We start from the raw sequence: 23,014 nt of genomic DNA on the forward strand, positions 1-23,014 counted from the left end.
TTGGCAGTCTCTCATGGACAGGGTCAGTAACGTGCCTTCTCTGCCTGACCGGGTGGGATGGGTCAATGTGATGGGGGTGAGGGTTAGGGTAACCTGGCCCCATGCCATGTAGGGCTTTAAAGGTGATAGCCAACACCTTTAATTCGACCCAGAAGCAAACTGGCACCCAATGCAGCTCATGCAGCAACAGTGAGAGCCAGTCTGGTCTAGTGGTTAAGGTTCTGGGCTAGAAACCAGGAGGCTGTGAGTTCTAGTCCCGCCTCAGGCATGAAAGCCGGCTGGGTGACCTTGGGCCAGTCCCTCTCTCAGCCCAACTCAGTGCAATGTAGACCAGCCTCCTCGTGGTGCACCCAGGCAACATGACTTGTCACAGCTAAATAGTCTATACATCTGGCTGCTGGACCTCACAAGGATTTCCTAGCAAGAAAAAGCAGCATGAACACCGAACTGCTATGCCATATGATAAAAAAAAAAAGCGGTGTTACATGTGCCCTTCTAGGGGCTCCTAAGACTGCTCGTGTGGCTGCATTTTGCACCAGCTGTAGTTTTTGGATACTCTTCAAGGGTAGCATCCTGCTCCCACCAGAGATCATCCATAAGCGCAACCAAAGCTGTTTCCATCCCATATCCAGGCCTGAAATGGGTCCAGATATCATCATCATCATCATCATCATCATCCATCCACATTACCCTCCTTTGGGTCTGTTCCACTGTCAACAGCCTACCTAGAAATCTGGAGGCCACTCCAGGCATGGTCTCCCAGTGCGAAGCGAGGGGAGGAAGGACTTCCCAGTCTCTGACAAGGCTTCTTCTGATGCAGCCCAGAACGGCTTTAGTCCTTCTACCAGCTGCCTCGCCCTGCTGATTCCCAGTCAGCTTTTTGACTATCACCACACAAAAGTCCATCTCCAATGTAGTGCTACAGGCATCTCGTAAGAGGCCCTCCTGATCCAGAAATGAGTGCAGCTGGTATACAGCATGGATTTGTGCAAAGGCCCTCCTAGCCACCTGCTCCTCAAGCAGGATTTGTGAGTCTGGGAGGGTTCCAATCAAAGCGAACCCTAACTCTAGGGGGATTCCCAGGTGCACACCAATTCCGTCTGGGGGAAAATCTTCAGATCCAGGGGACCCAAAAGCCTGTAGCCAGTCTGTTTTGCTATGGCTGAGTCACAGCCTGTCCTTCCCCATCCAGACCCTCACCACCGCCACTCCCTGGGTAACAGTCACAGTGGCACAGCCTTGAGCAGAGATATATACTGATGACACTTCAACCTGTGCTGGCGAATTACCTCACCCAGTGGTTTCGTATAGATGCTAAAAAAGAGTGGGGATAGAATTGTGGCACCCCACACATCAGGGGTCTAGGGCTGGCTGTCTCTTCCCTTACCAACCCTAAGTGGAACCAGCCTTGGAAGAAGGAGGAGAACACTGCAAAACTGTGCCCCCCCCCAGCCCAACCCCCTAAGATGGTCCAGAAGGATACAGTGATCAGCAACACCACTGAAAGATCAAGGAAGGGCAAGGAAATATACGACTGGCACATCGCTCCATCACCCACTCAAGGCACCACAGGTCATTGTTGCACCATCCAGCAGGTAAGCAATCTTCTAAAATGCATCCTCCCTATCCACAGACTGATAACACTTCCACAAACCTGCCACAACATCCATGGCCTGTCCTAAAAACCAGCCCCATCGTCGTCATCATCATCATCATCTTGACAGAGATCCTGCAATACCAGGTTTCACAGACCCACCTGCTTTGAGAAGTATGGACTGACCTGTTGGGGCTTCTGCTGTCCAAACTATAGTATCCAGCTATTAGGCAGTCTCGGTTTCTTCTCCTACACAGAGATGCTTTCTGAGGAGGTAGTTTCAGCAACATAAAAAAAAACCCCAAAACCTCTGGAGGTTAGAAAGTCAGCAAAGAACATGCTGCAGTGAAGCAAGCAAAGCAAACAAATGTAGGAGAAGCAGATTTTGCAGGTTGGGCTCAGTAAGGCAACAGCTGCCCCAAACACTCCCCAGCCATTGCTCTAGTCCACAGAGGAAGCTCTGGTCCACCACATGGAAATTTGCCATGGGGGAAGAATGCTTCGTAAGGGCATAGTTAACGGCAAGCTGCACTTCAGTCCCAGTAAAATCTGACTCATGACTTAGATATCGTCCTTGGTTTGGGGTTCGGTTTTTGCTGTTGTTGTTGTTGTTTGGTGGCTTCTTTGCCCTTTACTTCTTTGAATGCAAATATGAGTTAATGAGTTTGTCCTGCTGTGTTTCAGTTCTCTAGGTATTACTCACAACACCAGCCACCATAATGTCAGAATTTCTTTTTAGCTTTGGATCAGAGAGATTCCCAAGGCCAGATATGAGGCTAAATTCACCAGGCAAAGCAAAGAAATCCTAACCCTGAATGCAGTTAGAACTTATCCCCAGGAATTTGGCTGCCACAGTTAGTTTTTGGATGGGAGATCACCAGGAAATCCCAAGGCTGAAGGCTGGGTGAATGCACCCTCCCTTTACCCAGAGGATGGCTGTGGGCACCAGCTATGTAGGCAGGGGAAGGAGAAGCAGAATTTGTACCATCTATGTCATCCAAGCCAAGCTTACAGTGAAACTATCAGTGACCTCACTTGAGGGAATGACATTAAAGGCAAAACTGAAATACTTTGGCCACATAATGAGAAGACAGGACACCCTGGGGAAGATGCTGATGCTAGGGAGAGTGGAGGGCAAAAGGAAGAGGGGCCGACCAAGGGCAAGGTGGATGGATGATATTCTAGAGGTGACGGACCCATCCCTGGGGGAGCTGGGGGTGTTGACGACTGACAGGAAGCTCTGGCGTGGGCTGGCCCATGAAGTCACGAAGAGTCGGAAGCAACTGAACGAATAAACAACAGTCAGTGACTTCAGACCTTGAATTACTTTAGTGGGTCAGAGCTGATGTAGGGTATTCCTGCCCCGGTCAGGGGTTGGACTAGATGATCTCCAAAGTCCCGTGATGTGATTCAGAATGAAGCAGCTTGTTTTTCAGGCCCAGATATATCAGAACAGCTGGGAAGAAGGGTGGCCACACGCAAAAGGCTAGAGGTAAACAGACTATAGAGAGAAATGAGACCCCCAGAAGAGGAACTCCATCTTTGGCATTGTTACCTGGAACAAGGTAGGCTATGCAGCAAATGGCATCTGCTGAAAAATCGGAAAATCGAGAATTTGGACTTGGTCTGATTCTACAACTTGCTTCTTCTGCAATGGCTTCATTTCCTGTAGACTTTAGGAATTGTTCTTATAACTTTTCAGTCTTGCATCGCAGTCTTAATCCTGTCTTGATCCCAGGAAGTACCTCCAGGACTGCACCTTTAAAGCCATCTGTCATGGTCTTGCGGGAGGGTATCCCCCCAGAGATCTCTGGGAGTTGTTCAAAATTTGGCTGTTCTCCCAGGCCTTGTGGGAGGGGCTTGGGAGCCCTCTCGGCGGGGATGTGCGTGCCTGGGTGCTTCAGGCTGTCTCTAATCCTTCTTCTGTTTTTGTAGCCACCCAGAGTCATCCTGGAGTTGGTTGGTTCTTGATGATGATGATGATGATGATGATGATGATGCTTACGCACGCATATTCTCTTGAGATAAGCTGAAGGGGAGGTGGAAAGGCAACAGTCTGCCAAGTCACAGCACTGCTGGAGTTTCATCCAGTGCCTCAAGGCTCAGAGCTTGGGGCGGGGGGCAGGGAAGGAAAACTCCCACTGTGTCTTCCCCTGCCTGTCCTCCTCCTCACAGCAGCTTGGAACCACCAAGGTGAGGAGCATCACGATTACTTTTCCAAGGCCAGGCAGTTGCAGAGTCGGGGTTTTACCAGACCAATGGGAAACTGTTTTACCAGCGGTCTGAGATCGAAACTGGGGCCCATCCTGCCTTGAATGAGCTGCTGCAGAGAGAGGAGGACCGATGGCCAGCCAGAATCCCTCTCCCTCGGGGGCTCTGCTTCTGTCTCAGCCACACCAAATGTTTGCCTAGGAGGGTTTGTCTAGGGAGAGACTCACATTTCCAGAACTGCCTGGTCCTTACATCTTCCTGCAGCACCTCAACTGGCAGCCCTAATGGTGGGTATCACACCTCCAGGAGCTGGAGCTTGGAAGCCTTCTGCTGCCCAGGACTTCTGCTGCCTCCAGTCAGCTGAAAGAACTAGAGGCATGGCTGGACTTGGAACCCCAGCGGCCCAGACAGCAGAAGACTAAGCAATGTGAAGGCTGAGGAGGAAATCTCAGGACGGTAACACGTTGCAAAATGTTTCTCTTAAACTCCAGACTGAAGAGTAGAAGGGGAGCCCTCCAGTTGGCCCAGGGTTCCTGCTGATGTTCTCCCCATCTGGATCTCACCCCTCCTCCTCACATCTTTCACACGCCAAAGCAGTCAGGACAGGCCCAGCCCATCCAGACAAGCCACCCTGCCAGCAGAGGAGAGTGTGTGTCTTCCTCTCTTTGGGTCCATCCAGAACCAGCGTTCTGGGGTGGACCTCAGGCGAATGCCTTCAGCCCCTGCTCTGCACCACACTGACCCTGTCTTCCAAGGGCCTAGCAGGGAGAGGCGCCCAGGGCTGGGCTGCCACCAAGATGCACCAGGGGCTAATTCTTGCTGGAACGGGGCAGGACAAGCCCAAGAAGATCCAGCTTTTGTCTCCCTTAGCTGGAAATGAATGCTTCTGGCTACGTACTCTTTTCATTCAGTTGAAGTCAAGGTGCTGCCAAATGCTCCTTTGAGCTCTGGCTGGGATGCTCACCTTTCCTCTTGGCGAACTCTCCCTCCTGCACACATGTATTCTAGATGTGTGATAAGCATGTCATGCAAGAAAAAGAGCCAAACATTGGAGGCAATGAGAAATTTGCATCTGCCTGGAAGTAGCACGTAACACACTTTGCATCTGCTGCCCTTCCCTTCCCTTCCTAGTGGAGAGAGGCTATTGTGAATTCTGAGGCCTGTAGGGTTTAGCTTAAGGGCAGGTCTCTCCAATCATGGGGTGGGTTTTGAGGGGAGATCACAGCCTCTAGTTGCTATCAGCACACCATGTTGAGACTTCCTGGCCTGTCAGCTGCTCCCGGAAAGTCCCACCTCTGGCTCCCTTTTGTGGGAAGGAAGAAAGCAGCAGAAAAAGGGAGACAAAGCGCACGCAGGGTTTGCAGACAAACCAACTTCCAGGCCAGCTTTTCAGAAAGCATTAAAAGGGCATTAAAAAGGGAAAAAACCCTATCCAGTCCAGTTAAATTCCCATTGATGATGTCCACAAACAATTAAAGGCAATTAGAGAGAAGCCGAAAGCGATAAGTGTTTGGGCCAGGTGGACAGGGACCGTTCAATGGCCCAATCCAATTTTCCATCCACAAAATATAATTAAGGGGAATTACCGATCCAGTTGCCAGGAGGGTCTGCTTATAAAGGGGAAGAGCCAAGGGCTGCCCTGCCTTCTGTCTCAAGGATGCCGAGCTCCGGGAAGAGGCCAAGGGGAGCCGCCTGCCCGGCGCTCAGGCTCCAGGAAGCGGCATCCATGTATTTCACCCTGCTCGCCATCCTGCTGGTCATCTTGGTGGCTGCCCTCCAAGGCACGGAGCCCAGGGAGGACTTCCCATATAAAGTGCCCCTGGACCCTCAAGGCCTCCTGGAGCTCTCCTGGAACGTGAGCTACAGTCTGGAAGAGGTGCATTTCCAGATTGTGGCCAAGGAGCTGAAATACGGGTTTCTCTTTGGCATGTCAGACCGAGGAGGCTTTCAGAAGGCAGATCTCGCTGTCCTTTGGAGTGATGGGCTCCAGTTCTATTTTGCGGTATGTAAGTGCAGGCCCTAGGACCACTTTCTGGCATTAGGGTCTCTGTTGATCCTGATGTGAAAAGCTTTGGGGGTCCAGGTGGCGTTTCCAAGAAATGTAGAGCATTGCTTTTATTCCTCAGTGTTACTCACTGATTGAGAGCGCCTGTGGTGGGAACTGGGCCGGCCACCAGGAAACAGACTTTGAGGAGTCCTGCTATGTCAGTCCACTTTTGATAAGGCTAATAGATTGCACTGAATGCACTTGATGTTAATGTTCATCGTTGTTTTATTCTTGGTTTAGCTAATTGCTACTTATTTAAACTGTACTTGAAACCAGATTCTTGGGTTTAGTTTGGCAGTTTTGATTTAGTCATCCTGTACTGATTTAATTCCTTTGCCTCTTATTCTATCCAGATCATTTTCTGTTACACGGTGGAGAGCTATGCGCAGGCCATCCAAGCTTGGGAAACGCCCTCTAGGAGGGCTACGTCTCCCAGGGGCCCATGCGAGCTCACCTGAGCTCCAGAGTGTGGGAACCCCCAGGGGATAATCACACCCCTGAGCTGTGGCCCTTCTCTAGAAAAGATCCTGCAGGATCCAAGATGCCTTCAGGTCTGAAAATGGGATCCAGTTCCCACACTGTAAGGGATTATTCTTCTTACCAGCCTTGCATTTCAATAAGGATACTGTCCTGTATCTGCTTTCCTGAGAAGTCAGCATGGTCCGAGGATTGTGTTGTGCTTGTGAGTCTTGAGTGAAAGCTGTGCAATGTTGATCTTTTTTTTTCTGACTATTTTCCAATCCCCCCACTTTTCTAAAGACACTAGCCAATATTTGGCTTCTAATTTTGTTCTGTGTGGAGGTTTTGAGGCACTAAAACTGGGTTGTCAGCAAGTCCTATCAGCTTGCCTCCGAGATGAGGTCAGCTAGCAGGGCACCAAACTGCCTCAACCATATTTACACACCATACAAAAGAGACAACAGAAAGCTAAGAAGGAAACCAGAAAGACCAGAACACATCCCCTCCAGCAGCCTAACCCAGATAAGCAGGGATTAACACCAGACAAACCATCAAGCAGAAAAGTACCCCAATCAAGGAACCACCAAGGAAGAAACCCCACCCCCACCCCCACTGGCAGGGCAAGCTGCCCTATACAAACAGGGAGCAGACCCAGCCCTCCCTCGCACTGAAGACGTTGCCTAGTCGGGCAAAGAAACGCCTACAAGCCAGAGAGCACCCAGAACTCACTATATCTATGAGAGAGATTAAGCCAGCCAAATGATAAATATGTATTCAGTAAATGCACTCATTTGAAAATAATTTCTACTTTTCACTTTAAATACCTTGCTATTAAATAATTAAAGGGCATATATATGTTTTCAATTTTTTTGTGGCAACCCAAGGTCCTGCTTTGGTGCACATCTTAGTGAGACCTTCTGGTGTAACCTTTTAACAAGGGGCCTCCAAGCTTTATATAGCTTAGGGCCTCACCAAGTCTAAATCCAGCACTGGAACCCTTACCTGGACGGCAGTGTGGCCTTGGTCTCTGTTCTCTGAATGCGACATGTTGGCTCTTGTTTCACCTGCAGGATGCCTGGAGCGATCAAGACGCACAGCTGCACATGGATCCCCAGCAGAACTACAAACTCCTGGGGGCACGGAGAACTGGCGGAGGTCTCTCCCTCCTCTTTAAGCGGCCTTTTGTCACCTGTGACCCAAAGGATTATCTTATCGAGGTAGAACCACTGGCCACCTTGCTGCGTCATAAACTATTTTGAGAAAGAGCTGCCCCAAATCTGGGGTGTTAGAATAATGCAGGGAGGCAGAATTTCCCCAAAATGCTTTGTTTTGGAACATCTAATTTTATGTTTTGTAAATGGAAATCAAAACATCAAGTTTGAACTAACATTATTTTTTAAATTTACTGGGTTTTGTGGCTGATGTATTTTTAGTGAAGTGGGGGGACTTCTTGTATCCTTCTCAGAGTCCATTAGGATTGGGATAAGCTATAAATATTGTAAAGTAAACAAGGAAAGGAAGGAAGGAAGGAAGGAAGGAAGGAAGGAAGGAAGGAAGGAAGGAAGGAAGGAAGGAAGGAAGGAAGGAAGGAAGGAAGGGAGCTTAATCTGAATCTTCCCACATTATACCATCAATAGACCAAAGGGGCTGAGTTCCCAAAACAGTCTAAACCTAAAAATATCCCCAGTGTTAACACCAAGCAAGCTAAGCTTGCAAATGGGTCTCAAGGGCAGCTGACATAATGTTTATAGAAAAATCTCAACAGCGACATTGCTAGATTTTTCTTTAATTTACATTCTTTATATTTAAAAACATTGTTGAAAGTTTACAATTTAAGTTGTAATTTCCATGCTCTCATGTGGGTTCAGCATTTTTTAATTTCAGTTAAGACCAAACAGTTGCCTTTGGTTGGACCTAAATTTAAGGATCTTCTAGGGAAACATGCAATTAGAATAGTAATTGAAATCTGTTGTTTATCAGCTTCATCCTTCTGGAGCTTTGCAGTAAAAAACAGACTGATGGCTGTCCTTTGTAATTTGATTGTGCTGTGGCTTAATTGACAGTTACTATGTTACATTCCATGTTTATGATGCAGCCTGAAGGTGATTAGACTGTAACTGGAATTTGTTTTAGCATTGTGCTTATTTCCATGATGGTGTGAGTTACACAGAATGCTATTACATTGTTTAAATTAGCTTTTCAGTCATTGGGTCTGGTTAATCCTTCCAACCCAAGGAAGCCTCTTCAGGTCCCACACACACAGTGCCCACTTCTTTCTTCCTGAGCTTCCTCCAGTCAGCAACCAAGAGCACCATGACTGACCTAAACCAGGGCACCCAGTCTTTTACTTGGGGGCATTAGCAGGGGTGGCTCACTGACTAAGTGCTTGGTGACTTCAATTCCAGGATGGAACTGTGCATCTTATTTATGGTATTTTGGAGAAACCAACTCCGTCCCTCCAAGCCATCAATGTTTCTGCTCTCCTCCGGAAGGGACTGCAGTGGGTGCAACTACTGAAACCCAAGATCAGGGTTCCCCAACTGACTGGGGACCTGAAGACCATGGAGATCCGAGTCCCTGATGTGACCATACCCCACCAGGAGACCACATACTGGTGCTACATGACTGAACTTCCGGACGGCTTTGAAAAGCACCATATTATCATGGTGAGTAGGATTGTTCCCCACCTGCTGCCCCCAAATCCACTCTTAGGGAAGCCAGGAGTCTCCTCTTTGCTGCATAGATCATGGGCCTCTGTTCTGTCCTCCTCAGCTACCACCCTGTTGACCCGGTCTCTGCCCAAAGTCTCCAAGATTCTCCTTGGCTGGTTCCATTCCTGCTTCATCATTGTCTTCACAGGAGGCTGCTTCATAATTATAAAGATGATAATTACAATAGTAAAAACTAATACAAACTAAAAGAAAGATAAAAAAATAGAAAGAAAGAGTAAAAGGTGCAAAGGTCTGTGTTAAAGTTCAGTTTGAAAGTTCCCTCATCACAGTCATGGAATGCCTTTTTCCATTCTTGTGAATTTTCAGAACGAAAGAGAACCACAGGGGCTTCCAGTGTGGCCTCACAACTGTTGGAGGGGATTTATAACTGTCCCAAAGCATCTGCCTTTTAAAAAAAAATGAAGTGGGGAATTTGCTTGTCCCGCAAAGAGCAATGCTAGACCGTCTGGCGTATCACCGCCTATCCCTTTCCTTCCGTAGTACGAAGCAGTGATCACGGGAGGAAACGAAGCCCTGGTCCATCACATGGAGGTCTTCCAGTGCTCCACACAGTTCCAGGCCTTCCCTCATTATAGCGGCCCATGCGACTCCAAGATGAAGCCGCAGCGCTTGAATTACTGCCGACACGTCTTGGCTGCCTGGGCGATGGGCGCGCAGGTTAGCCTTGCTTCCGCTCCGTCCTGTGCTTGACTTCCTTGAGGCCGGTGGTTGCCGAAAGGGTCAGGCAGGAATCCTGACCAAGAACTGGGGAGGGGCGGGGGGGGCAGCCCGGAGGAGAGACTTTGGAAAGCCTTCCTGGCTTTTCCGTCCTCAGACTACACTTCGCTAAACCGGGCCAGGTCCTGCTCCACCAAGGATCACCAAGATACTTTCCTCTCTCCTCCTGCCAGGCCTTTTACTACCCGGAAGATGCAGGGCTGGCCTTTGGCGGTGCCGGCTCCTCCAGATATTTGCGCCTGGAGGTCCACTACCACAACCCCCTGGCGCTCCAAGGTGAGCAGGGCCGGTGGGGGTACCTGTCCGGGGCAGAACCGGGCTTGCAATCTGAGTTCGGTCGTGATGCTTTTGTGCCAGCAGAAAAGGGGGGGCAGAGGGAGAACGGGGGGGGGGCAGGAGGGGCGGGAAGGGGAGAGAGGAGAAGGAGGTCTCAGAGGAACTCAAGAGGGCTTTCTTCAGGAGTGGCCTCAACAGGGAGGAGCAGGCAGCCTTCTCACAACTTATTTTATGGGCAGCCTCTTCCTCTGCCAAGGCTCCTGGGCCTCTCACATGCCTGTACGCAGCCAGGTAACACCTTTCATGAGGTCAGGATCACCACCCTCCTGCTTGAATTGAAGGAAAGGAACATCTGACTGCCTTGCAGGTGAGAAAGGGCCATGCCGGTCGCTTCGCAGATGAGCCCAGACTCCCAGAGGGGTCACTGTGCACCCCTCCACCCGAAGAAAGCTCCCACATCCCTGTCCCCCTTCAGTAGCCTGGAAGGAGGCCTCCACTGAACTAACTTGGGAGACGCACATTCCCTCCCCCCTGCACAGTATTTCGACAGCTGGCAGGTTAAAAAAGGAAGCACGGAGGGGCTGCATTTACATAAACTCGAAGTTGCCTGTTCCTTGGGTTCTGTGAGGGTAATTCTAGAAAAGCGCAGCATCTGTGCTGTGCCTCAGTCATATTTCATGCCGAGGGCTGGGACGCAGCCCAGCTCTAGAGAATGGGGGCTTTTGAGTCCCTTCTTTCTGCCAATAACATCCTCTGTTATTCTTAGACCTTGGACGGGCCTCAGCCAAAGCGCAAACCGACTCACAGGGAAGCCAGCCAGGAGCTGGGCTTTAGGAAGGAGAAACCAGCCCAGGAGCCCGTCTCTGGCAGCAGGCCCAGGGGGCTCCTGAGAAGCAGTGGTGGTGCTCTGGGGACCCCCAGCAAAGTGGCCGGGGGAATGTGACCATTGCCCCCTCCTTCCCAGCCCCACAGCCAAGGCTTGCTGGCCCGGCCTCAGCAGCACTCTCCATGTTGCAGGAGAGCCCCCGGCTGATTCCTGGCCCCCAGCTCACGGGCTGCTTCATAGGATCAGAGCTGGAAGGCACCCAGAGTCCTGACACTGCCAGGGCTGGATCTGCTGAAGCATTTCGGACAACCAGCCGTCCAGCCTCTGTGTGAAGCCAAAGGCAGCATATCACAAGGTGGTTGATTCCACTGGTCGATAGCACTTGCCCAAGTCGGTCTCAGCCTGCTGAGTCTGGTCCTGCCCTCAGGAGCAAGAGGGAATCAGTCTGCTCCCCCTTCCAGGTGACGCCCCTTCAGACACCTGAGGCCTGCTGTCCCGTTTCCCTTGCAGTTTCTTCTGCAGACTTGGCTTCCAATCTCCTCGCCATCCATGTCGCTCGCCCTCCTCTGTGCTGGGAACTTCCTGTGGGCGATTTCCAGTTTAGTTTGCACCCAGTGTGCTCCCAGCTGATCCCCATTTGTACATCAGCACAAGCACACATGCTTCTCAGTTCTTGTGAGCAAAAAATTTTAGCTTGATGTTGGTTTATTTATTAAACGTCATCAAGCATCAAAAACAGTTAAGGGAGAGAGAGATGAATAAAGGGCAGTGATCAAAGCGCGGAGCCCTTAATGACGACAATCTGCCCATCAATCTATCTCTGTATCTGTGGCTAATTAGTCTGGGAGCAGCCTTTGGTTATTCCAGCCTGAACCCTTTTAGGTACATCAGGGCAGCAGAAGAAGGACATCAGGTGGCACCTCCTCTCTTCGGCACAATGGAAGAAGCCATTGGGTACTTGGGAGTGAGGGATCCTATGCTCTCAAGTTGCTCCAGTTTGATCTCTTTATATGGTGATGCCCAGAATTGGACACAGTATTCCAAGTGGGGCTGTGTCATGCGCTGCCTACCTCTGAATAACGTTCAGACACTGGTTTGCAAATCAGGTTCTGGTTTATTTCAGGGCAGGTACAACGTTGGTAGAAAAAAGCTGAGAGTGACAGGAGCGCGCCGGTGCGGGGTTTAAATACCCCGCGCCGGTCAGCGCCCCCTCGCTCACGGTCACGTCACCCCCCTTTGTCCCATGCGTTGCCCTGCCGTTGGTTGAGGGTTTCCAGGATCGCCCATCCTCAGGTTTCCATTCTTCTGCTGATTGCTTTCAGCTGGGCGATCCCCGTTGTATTGCCGCTGATGGCTTGGGTGGCTCCGTGATCCGTTTAGCTATTGTTTGTTAGCCGTTAGTCGTTGTGGGTTGATGGCTACTTAACTTGTGCCCCTTCACTTATTTCCTTGTCATTGTCATGTGTGCCATTGCGCTGATGACTTTAGCTCAACGGCACTCATGACAGGCTGACCAAGGCAGAGCAGAGGGGGATAATTGCTTCCTCGCCACAAGACCACTCTGACCAATGACCAAGGAAGTCGATGGGCTCCCCTTCCCTGGATACATTGGAGTAGGGATTTTTAATTTGGGTTCCTGCACAGAGCAGGAGGGTCAACTCAAGGGCCTTGATGGACCCCCCTGGCACTCTAATCACCTACTTACAAAACCAGAGGCAATGGTGAGGAGGAGCTGAGGTACTCACAGAGGTCATCCTGCCCACAGCCCCCAGCCTGGAGCCAGCCCAAGATCCTCCCTCCTCTGACCTGGAGGGACCAGGCTGCCAGGACTGCTAGATGTCCTGCTTGCCCTGGCAAAGGCTCTCGTTGCAGAATTCTAACTGGGGGGTGGAGGGGGACTCTCCCTCAACTTTCTACTTTTCCTAGGTAAGGCAGTGCAGGCTTCAAGGAGACCTCTCCACCTACCTTCTCCCAGCACAAAGGACACAGGATGTGCAGTGCATGTTCTTCAGCACAGGTGCCACAAGAGGGATTTGTGCAACTCACCTCTTTGCCTCTCCCCAGGCCGCCGCGACTCCTCAGGGATACGACTCCATTACACGGCATCCCTCCGGCAGTACGATGCTGGAATCATGGAACTGGGCCTGGTCTACACACCGGTGATGGCGGTTCCCCCTGGCGAGAGCCACTTCTACCTCACAGGATACTGCACAGATAAATGCACTCAGCTGGTGAGGCCTCTGGTGCACTTAACCCTCGCAGAGCCATGTAGTGGGGGGCATCCCTTCTCTATTTTAAAGTGGATCAACTGATGTTCGGACTGGCGACTGGGGGGGGGGGTATCATGGCCTCCAGCTCTTCAAGTGAACGTCTCTCCCCACCTCCTTCCTCCTTTTTCTCATTCTTTAGCTTATATGTGCCTCCATCAGACTGACTCTGAATGGTGTCCAAATTCCCTGATACCATAATCAGGTTAAAAACAACCAGGTAAATTTACATGGAAACCCTGGTCAAGAGCAGAGGAGTCAGCCCACTCCTTTCCCAGTCCTCCTGTGGCCTCCTCACAAGCAGCAGGTGACATCCCACCCTGAGCAACCGAGGTCCACCCAGTTGCTCATCTGGGAACAGCAGGGGACATTTGAAGAGGAACGCCCATCTGCCCCGTTGCAGAGATGGCAGGAACCACATTTGGTTGCCCAAGTCTCAGCTTACAGTTGCTCTGAAAATGATATTGCATATCAGTTGTGCAATAAATACAGTCAGATGCAGCCTACCATCCATGCAATGGGGTTTATGTGCTGCCTAGGAAACGGTGGCTGTTTCACACTCTAATACAGCCAATGAGCCGATACAATCATACGGCTCCGGCGCTTAAACTTTATTTGTGATCCTGGATCGCATCCAGCAGATTACAAGCAAATTGGGCCAGCCTAAAGTTTTCCAAAGGGCACTCCTGAGAAGCAGGTAGCTGCTTCTTTCCGCCCAGCTGCCAAAGTAGTTGCCCGGGTTTGGCGGTGGGCAGGGACCTCTCAGACAAGGGACGGAGCTTCTCGGAAGGAACTTCTGCAACGCCCCTTCTTTCTGTGGCTGTGTCACTTCGGAGGGTCCTAAACAAAAGATATGTTCTCTTTGCGGGGTCCCACCTTGGTCGCCTTCCACTGAATGTTCTGCGAAGGAATGTGCTTATCTTCCCCTCCTCCTCCTCCTCCTCCTCCTCTTCCTCCTCTTTGCAGGCTTTGCCACCTGCTGGGATTCACATCTTTGCTTCTCAGCTCCACACCCACCTGGCCGGAAGGAGTGTGGTGACCACGCTGTACCGGGAAGGGAGAGAGCAGGAAATCGTCAACAGGGACAGGCACTACAGCCCCCACTTCCAGGTACACAGGTGGCCAGCCAGGGAAAGGACCTTGGATCTCACCCTCACTGGAGGAAATGTCATACATAATAACTCATAACTGAGAGCATGTAAATCCTCAGTAGCAGCAGGAGGGCCCAGCTATCCCAAAGGGAAAACAGCTGCTCTGCTGTGGAAAAGCCCCCCACCCATCCAGAGGCCCTGAGCACAGATCTATCCCATCGGGGTCCCAGGGAATCTACTCTGCAGGTGTCCCTCTCTCACTCCCGTTGGGGCCAGGGTGGAGCGGGAGGCAGGCAAGGAGGAAGATGGGTGCTCAACAAGGGCTGCAGTGTAACTGGGCTCTCCTTCGGCATTTCTGGAGGGGCTGAAATGTTTCCTCCTTCTTACCTTTCATCCTGCAAGGGGTGGGGGAATCCCTCATTCTTCCAAACAGCTTCTGAGCTGAGAAGGAGAAAAGTCAGGACACAAGGGGCCTGGGAGCAAAGGCAGAAATGATGGGGCAGGAGGGTGGGGAGCAATGTGGCAAAGGAGGGTTGGCCTTTCCTCATTGGAAAAAGAAAAGCATATTGCATTGGAACAGCCACAGAAACAAGGCTGGGCTTGTGAAGTCTCCCCAGTTAATATTTGCTCCCTGTTAAACCAAAATTATACGCTAGCATCAAAAGCTAAAGGCCGCAGTTCCCACAGCTTCTTTGCAAGCTGCTCTTTGATATATCAGACCCACATCTGGGGCCGTTGTCTCCGTGTTGGCTGGAGTGATGCCCAGCCCCACTGCCTGGTCTAGGGGTCCCCAGAGTTGAGCAGGTCATGCTCTTATATTATGGACCTGCCCCTTTTCCCAAAGCAGAGGCTCTCATCTCTTTGTCGTAGAGGAGCAGCTTTTGGGTATTAGTTCATGAAGGTTTTGTGCTGAGGTTGGATGTGGGTTTCTGTTTTGCTCCGTTTGCCACTTGGGTGTGACAGGGTCCGTTCTGTGAGGCCTCCCAGGAGCCCCTGGGGCCCATCAGTCTGAGCTGCCCCAGGAGGCTGGAGCTGGCAGTCACTGCTGCTCACAGCCACTGCCCAGAAGCATCTTCCTTGACGGGGCTGCACTGTGGGATGGCCTCCAGCTGATGGTCCCTGGCCTCCACCGTGATCTGTCCTCTGGAGAAGGTTGAAGGCAGAGCTTTCCCAGAGGGCTTTGTGGTCTGGTGCCACGCATGGGAAGATTTGTGTGCTTTATTTATTTATGCTTGTGAGCGGTTGAGAGTCTTCTATGATTGTGCCGGGATATCAATCTGATTAATATGTTGAGAATAAATAAATGATAGGGGTACATTTGGAAATAAGCAGCGGCTTCCCTGCCCTCCCACTCCCTGCTGGCCCTTTCTTTGCCAACACGCCCTTCCTGGCTCCCGCTTTGCTTACTTTAGGAGATCCGCATGCTGAAGAAAGTCGTGACCGTCTACCCGGTAAGTCCACTCCTGCGGTACTTCAGAAATGGACATTCGGAACATCTATTCTTTCCTGGAGACAAATTAGCCTAATGATTGAACCAAAATGGGTTCCTCCTCTCTGATGCTGCTGTGAAATTTAACCAGGGTTACCCCTTTCCCCACTAGACTGCATGATCCCCTCCCCATTGTGCAAAGGGCAGGCAGTCTCCCCATGCCCGAGAAATAAATGTGGGGAGGGAGTGTGCTGGGTGGGAGAGCCAGCCTTCCCTGCATGCAGGACCCCCAGGCCAGCCAACAGGCATTGGGGGTATGCGATGCAGGATCTGTATATTCAGGTTGTCAGGCAGGCAAATCAGGTCCCTCTGCCTTCAGCCCATGCACCCTTCGCCTCCTGCTCTGGCCACTCACGCATGGAGGAGGGTGCGGGGGCAGGGAAGGGTGGCACAGGCGGGGTCCCTCCAGGGTGTCCCGGAACCAGAGCAGCCAGGGAGAGAACACCAAAGGGAAATGCTGCAGCTGCAGGGAGTTGTCCAGTTTTCCTCCCACCCTGCCCAGCCAGGCAGAGCTCCCTCCCCAGCCCACCTGAAGCCTCGCTGGAGGCTTTGGCTACCTGACACCCCTGTGTATTTGAGCCCTGAGGGCAGCTGAGGTGAGGTGCCCCAGGCACGGGTCCTGGGCTTGCGCAGGCCATTCCTTCCTCTGTCTTGTGGCTGGTGCGCTGGAGGCAGCTGGGGGCCCTTGTGGGGTCTGGGGGAGACCCACAAGGACAGCTCTCCTAGCAGCAGCAGCAGCAGCAGCAATGCACAATCGGCAGCACAGAAACGGGGGGGGGGGGCTGCTTCCACCCAGATGCTGCTGCTCCAGCCCTCCTCTCCAGGAAGCCCTGCCCTCCTGTTTCTGAACCAGGCACGATTTCTGTGAACAGGGCGACGTGCTGAGGACCACCTGCATGTACAACACAGAAGACAGGAATGAGACAACAGTGGTGAGTTGGGTTTCTCTCTGGCATTTGGAAGGAATCTGCAGTCTCAGATGTTTATTTTGCCTATAAAGGCAATTTTCTGATCATCACCTGCATTTTTGGAACTCCGTTTCAGTAATCGGCTTTTCCGTGTGACACGTATTCTGGGCTTGGCTACCTCTGAAATGCTGCCCCAAGACTGCAGGGGTTCCTGAAGTCAGAGCTGGAGACCAAAGGGAGCCTTATGGCCTTGAGGCCACTGGAGGCCGCCTCCACTCTCCCACTGGTCTTCCTATTAGGGGCTTTTTCTAACATTCACTTGGATGTTCAGCCTCTGGAGCCCTTAAATCTGTTATTCCCGGTCACTACTCCGGAACGATAGGGAACCGCCATCACTAAGCGGCATGGTCACATGGTTTTTCGACTTACGACCACATCACTTAACAACAGAGTTTCCGGTCCCAATTAGCGTTGTTAAGTGAGGGCTACCTGTATTCTTTTCCTTCCTATCTCCTCTCCTCTCCTCTGCTCCATTCCTTCGGTCTTTCGGTTCTCCTTACTGTCCTTCTCTGAAAGTATATGAATTCGCTTGAACCCTTCTTGGATTCATCTGGCCCCAGAAAGAATATCCAAGCTGCTCCATGTGGGCAAGGCTGCCTCTGGAGGCAGTGGGCTCTCTCTGCCTTCCTGGGCAGGCTGGGGTTGGAAAAGATGATCCCCACAGTCCTTTCCAGCCCGTTATGATTTGCAAAGTATGGTGCCCAGAACTGGAAGCAGGACTCATGCAGGTAAAGTCTTGTCCAGGTGGAATAAAGCAGAATTAAGAAATAATACCTCAAACAGCATTTGGCTTTTTGTCATGGTGCTACTTCATATTAGAGTGCTATGAGATTGAAGCAGCACAAGAAGATTATAAATAGTCAATATTTACTTCACATGAGCTCCCTCCCCCAAAGGCTGATGAGTGCCTGGGAAATGGGCCACTAATGACCTCCTCTGTGCTAAGCTAGGCTGCATCTCTTGCACTCGTGTTCCGAAGCAGAGCAGGATGAAAGCCGAGGCATGGAGACTTCTGTGGGACTGCAGTCGCTTGCAGGGCCAGCAGCCCTGGCAAGGTGGCAGGGATCCTGGAACTGGCCGGATCAGTACCCGATGGCTGCTGGGGAGTCCAAGGCCAGGGAGTCTGCTGCAGTCCTGCCAAAACTCAGATGCTCTCCTGGGAATATACCAGGAAGGAGCCTGGAAGCTCAGAAGCCGAGGGGAAGGCAGCACTGCCAGGGGCTGGGAGTGGGCTTCAGTCCTCCAGTTGGCCAGAGCTTTTCCCCATTATTGGCAAAACCAGGGGGGGGGGGAAATCTGCAAGGTAAGAAATGGTTATTCAAGCCAGGACAGAATTTGCATCAGCTGATCACATTTAGCAGTGATTTGTGGCCCCGGTCCTTGGTGTTGGTTGAAACGTGGCTCAGGCGAGGCTGAGCCGAAGGGGATGGATGGGAGGGCTTTCAGCTGTGGAAATGCTAAGGAGCTTCCATTCCTGTTTCTCCAACTTGCAGGGTGGCTTTGGAATTATGGAAGAAATGTGTGTGAACTATGTCCATTACTACCCCCAAACAGAACTGGAGCTGTGTAAAAGTGCTGTCGACCGGGGGTACCTGCACCGCTATTTTACGCTTCTGAACAGGTAATGCGATGCCAGGAATGGCAGGGGCTGCCACGTTGCATCCAAATCCGTCTCAGCAGTTAGACATTCAGAGCAGGTGGTAATAAAGTTGTCAAGGCGAACGGTCTGCTGTTACTGCAGCTTTTGCCAAAGAAAGAAGGAAGCTGGGAGGATTGTGCAGGAGAAGCAGCTGGCCCTGGAGAAGCAGCTGGCCCAGGCCGTATCCCTGGGAAGGCCACGCAAAGGCCAGGGACCCTCCTCATCCTCCTGACAGCTGGCTGGTCGGGGACAGCGTCTGTGCTTGGCCTCTTCTCTCCCACTGGAGCGTCCAAGGTGGTCAAAGCCCCAAAGAGGGTCACCAGGAAATCCAGAGCCTCATTTGTGGACAGGCTGTTGGAAAGCAACCTTGGCACCAGAGACCCCGTTTGGGACCCCTTAAGGTTTCAAAAAATGTATCCCGGGTTGCTAGAGAAGGAAGGGGGCAAATTTAAAAGCAGGCGAAAAAGGGCAACCTTCAGCACAGCAACATTTGCATAAGACTTCTAAAATGGTAACCCCAGTTGGATTTATGGCTGTGTGACCTTCCGAGAGAGTTGTTAAACAGCAGAACGGTTTCCTGAACATTCAATACAGAATTTTATATAGTAGGATGAGATGTATAATCATACAAATATGAAGATCATTAAAAGTAGATCCGATTACAAACTAGTAAATAATAATAATAACGCATGGTACTTGAGGAGCCAGGCAAGACATAGGATGGCAGGCCTTCGGGCATATCTCAGATCTGGAACCCGGCATGATCCCCACCACCGGCTTTTGCCAAAGAAAGAAGGACGCTGGGAGGATTGTGCATCCTCCATTGGCCACTGAGGACCAGTTTGGCTCCTTCTTCTAGCACCGGAAGAGGCAACGCGTGGGGGAGCATCCGTGGATAACCCGGGAGCACATGGCCTCCTCCGCTGCCGAGCTTCCTCCTCCCCTCTGACCTTAGCGTGCACGGCCGAGGGGGATTCCCAGTGCTTCTGACTGGGGCCCGTTGGTGCAGGAAGAAAATGGAATTGCGCAGCATTTCACTGGAAATAGCAGCCAGAAGATGAATCATGAGAGGACTGTGGCCAATATCTACTTTATACTTGAAAACTCCCTATAGACAAATGTACATGTAATGTAACCTTGTGTTTTGCCTCACTCTGTTTTCATAGTGTACCTTAAATGTGATTTTTCATTAATACATACCTCCTCTTCCTCTTCCTCTTCCTCCTCCTCTTCTTCTTTGCATGTTACATTTAATTTGAGTGAGTAGCAAAATAGGTACTTCGAAAAACGGTTTCTTATCTCCTCCCATGCCACTGAGAAACATGCATCCTGAAATGCACTGAAAGTCGCAGAGCATTTATAAAATTTTCCTGTGTGCTGTATATTCTTTGCTACTGTTGTTAAGACTTGTTTTTTCCACCCACTTTCCCATTTCTGATGCCCAGCATTTCTCCTCTGGTAGATTCAACGATGAAGACATCTGCACATGCCCGGACACCTCAGTCACAAAGCAGTTTTCTTCTGTCCCCTGGAACACTTTCAGTAGAGACGTCCTGAAAGCCCTCTATGACTTCGCTCCAATTTCTATGCATTGCAATAAATCCTCGGCCGTCCGTTTTCCGGTAGGAATAGCATGTCAGGAAACGATGTGGGGGAACTCTTGCCCATCTGGACTTCCTTCGGGGCTCCGCTGCTCACAGGGCTGGGCTGGGGGTTAAATCTGGCCCCTCAGAAGCAAGCCTGCTAGGCATTGATTGGAGCTGCCCTTTGAACTGGGACAAGGCTAGTTTGGGCCCCTGATTATTGGGGGAGAAACTGTCACTGTTGTGCTTGCAAACAGAAAGTCTCGGGCACTGCTTGGGGTCAGAGTGGGACATTCAGCAGATTAAAACGAGGCTCCTTTAAATCTGGAATTTTAAAAATCCCTGTAACTCTATTGATATTGAACAGAAGTGTGTGTGTGTGTGTGTACACACACACACACACACACACACAATTTTCTTTAGAGAAGGGATATTCTTCCCAAATCTCAAAAAGATAGACTGAGGGAGCTTTGTGCAGAGAGAGCTTTTACTTCGGGGAAGCAAGCATTCATGAACCTGGCAAATGCCTGGCCCAGCCCTCAGTGGCCAATGGAGGATGCACAATCCTCCCAGCGTCCTTCTTTCTTTGGCAAAAGCCGCAGTAACAGCAGACCGTTCGCCTCCAGGTCCTGGGCCCTTCCTCTGGGGCAAGGGGGGAAGGGCTGCATCCTTCAAACTAGGCTCCCCTCCCCCAGTGCCCCCCTGCACTGCCAGGTGTCTCTATGAGACCAACTTGGAAAGGGGGATCAGCCAGGCTAACAGCTGCCCAGCCCCTGGGGAGGGGGGCTTTGGCCAGCAACGCAAAAAGCTCCCCCCCCCACCACTTCACCTTCCAACTTGTCCTTGCTGCGGATCCACGATTAGCCGAGCTTCCTTGGGACGGGGCATAGCACTCTTGCAAAATAGAAGGCTCTGAGAATTCAGGCAGTTGAAAGTTGGAAGCAGAAAAGCAACCGAAGCTCTCCTGCAAAAAGCAGTGAGCGGGGAATGCAAACAGCAGGAATAAGAAGGCTGAATAAGAAATGAATGAGGCTTCAAATTATGTCTTCCTTTTGTGAGCTCAAGGTGGTGTAGATATAGCCTTCTCCTCCAGCATTAGCCCCACAAAAATATAGAATTTATAGAAACTGAATCTTTGCACATTTGTTGTTGGAATAAGATAGACTTTAGAGAGAAAAAATAAGGAGATGTAACTTGTCCTGGGCTGGTTGCAAGATGCAGGTTCCCATGGCCGTGATTCTCCTAATGAGCATCTTCAGGCTCCAGGGACCGGGGCAGGATTAGGGTCCTTCTGAACCTGCAGCTGCACAGAGCAGAGCCTGATTTGTTCCATCTTTTCCTTCCAAGCCATGCCAGGGCGGGGGTGGCGGGGGTGGTCCCTACACGCCCTTGTAGATGGCCGACATCTATGCTCCAGGCCCTTCAGAAAGCCTCCCTTCTCTCTCTAGGGCGAATGGGAAACGCAGCCCTTGCCGAAGATCACCAGAGCACTGCCCACGCCAGCCCCTTCCCACTGTGAAGACCGTCACCCCGCGGCCCCCACCCGCCTCAAGCTGGCAAAGGCTCAGTGAGGTCAAGGCTCCGCTGGGGGCAGCTTTCGTCACTCCCTCCCCGAGCTGCTCAGCTGGTGCTTCAGACCTGGAAGGCTTTGGCTGGCAAGCAGAGGAGAGGGTCACCAGGCGCCCTGGTAGCCAAGGGCTCTGCATCTGCAGTCACCCGGATCTTCAGGCCTGGCAGCTGATGCGTCTGGGTTCCTGCCTTGGAAATAATTGGCGAGGTCTGCAGCACCCTGTAAGGAATGGGAATCACGCTCCCGCCGTAGATGCTGTGGTTGGCGCATGCACATCCGTCCCCCAGGCCATGGATGGCAGTCCCTCGTTCCTGATCCGTGCTGTTTGGACCTTCCAGCCTGCCTCCAGGCAGTGGAACATGTTCTTGGCAGCTCCCCCTCCCTGCTCAACAGAATTCTCTCATGCACCTAGGAGTGCCTTGGCCCCAGACAATCTTACCCTTTCTCTGTTACTTTTACACTTCGCTTTCCCATCACAACTGGCTCCAGAAGCACATTCCAATAAAGGCAGTGATAAAGGGGTCTTCAGCTGTTAAATGTCCATTATTTTAGTGATCCAGATAACTGAAACCACATGCAAACTGGCAAGCACTTTCTAGAGCTGAAAAATAAATTTTGGACGCAGCCCAAGTAAGCCTGATTGCTTCTGACCACCCTCCCATCGCCCTGGGGTCCCTGGTCAGCCGTAATCCCTTGCTCTGGCCACAAGCTGCCAGATCCTGCCAAACTCATCTTTCTTCCAGCCACTAGTCTCTGCCCTGAAGCTTTAGGTAGCCAGTCTTAAAGAAACTGTAGGTTTTGGCTAGCCAACATTTGTTTAGCGGTAGCGTCAGGCAACCTGGTTTCCCTGTGCTGAAAGTGGATTGGCTGGGGGGAGGGGGCTGGACCGGCAGTGCCGCTGCCATGCTTGATTCTGCACAAATGCCAGAAGATCTCACTTTGGCTCCGCAGAAGGTCTCACCAGCTCACACTGAGATAATGACCTCTCAGTGTCCGTCTTTGACAACGTGCAGGGAGCAGCCTTTCTCCTCCCTTCACCCCACCAGTTGCTGAGTATCAGAAACAGTTTCCTGCGGCTGCGAGGCAGGAACCACGGGAAACCTGGAGCACAATCCCCCAAACAACTGGACAACTGGCACCGTAGTTAAGATGTTGGGTAAGGAGCTGAGCGACCCAGGTTCAAGTCTGTCCCCAGCCATGGAAGCTCTTAGGGCTTGAGAGTCAGGAAGACGGCCTCGGTGGACATATGCAAGAACTGTTCCCTAGGCAAAGGGGGCTGAAGCATTTTTTAAGTCCAGGAATGAGATAATGGTAAGAAATGGGTGTCTATGTAAAATAAATTTAATAAACGAACAAGCAAACAAATAAATTAACATTGAGAAGCAACTCAGACAGATGCCGTCCTGATTCACTGGCAAAGAAAAAGGGGGAGGAGGCGCAAGGTTTTATCATTAGAGCCAGTCTCAGTCAAAGTAGTTTTAGCCTTTCTGTGGGGTTGATTGCCTGGTCTGTTGTGGTATGGAAAAGGATGGAGGAGGGAGAGTT

General features: G+C 51.2%; 1 protein-coding gene across 1 annotated transcript; it reads left to right on the forward strand.

Annotated features, from left to right (window-relative positions):
* The first annotated feature begins 5,462 nt into the window (after positions 1-5,462).
* On the forward strand, positions 5,463-21,483 carry DBH (dopamine beta-hydroxylase). The gene is made up of 12 exons (XM_063316016.1): positions 5,463-5,807; positions 7,382-7,528; positions 8,717-8,977; positions 9,524-9,700; positions 9,934-10,036; positions 12,927-13,093; positions 14,096-14,239; positions 15,633-15,671; positions 16,582-16,641; positions 18,171-18,298; positions 19,779-19,938; positions 21,348-21,483. The coding sequence occupies exons 1-12, from the start codon at positions 5,463-5,465 to the stop codon at positions 21,468-21,470; spliced, it is 1,854 nt and encodes a 617-aa protein (XP_063172086.1). The 3' UTR covers positions 21,471-21,483.
* The last annotated feature ends 1,531 nt before the right edge of the window (positions 21,484-23,014 follow it).

This window comes from Candoia aspera, chromosome 16 (genome assembly GCF_035149785.1).
Source record: "Candoia aspera isolate rCanAsp1 chromosome 16, rCanAsp1.hap2, whole genome shotgun sequence".
NCBI classification, from domain to species: Eukaryota; Metazoa; Chordata; class Lepidosauria; order Squamata; family Boidae; genus Candoia; species Candoia aspera.

What these genes read in the sequence shown, in the direction of transcription:
- DBH (XM_063316016.1), top strand. Translation starts at nt 5,463, where the DNA reads ATGCCGAGCTCCGGGAAGAGGCCAAGGGGAGCCGCCTGCCCGGCGCTC. An exon ending in CAAAGGATTATCTTATCGAG is followed by an intron (nt 7,529 to 8,716) that starts GTAGAACCACTG and finishes CTTCAATTCCAG; the next exon opens with GATGGAACTGTGCATCTTAT. An exon ending in CCTCGGCCGTCCGTTTTCCG is followed by an intron (nt 19,939 to 21,347) that starts GTAGGAATAGCA and finishes TTCTCTCTCTAG; the next exon opens with GGCGAATGGGAAACGCAGCC.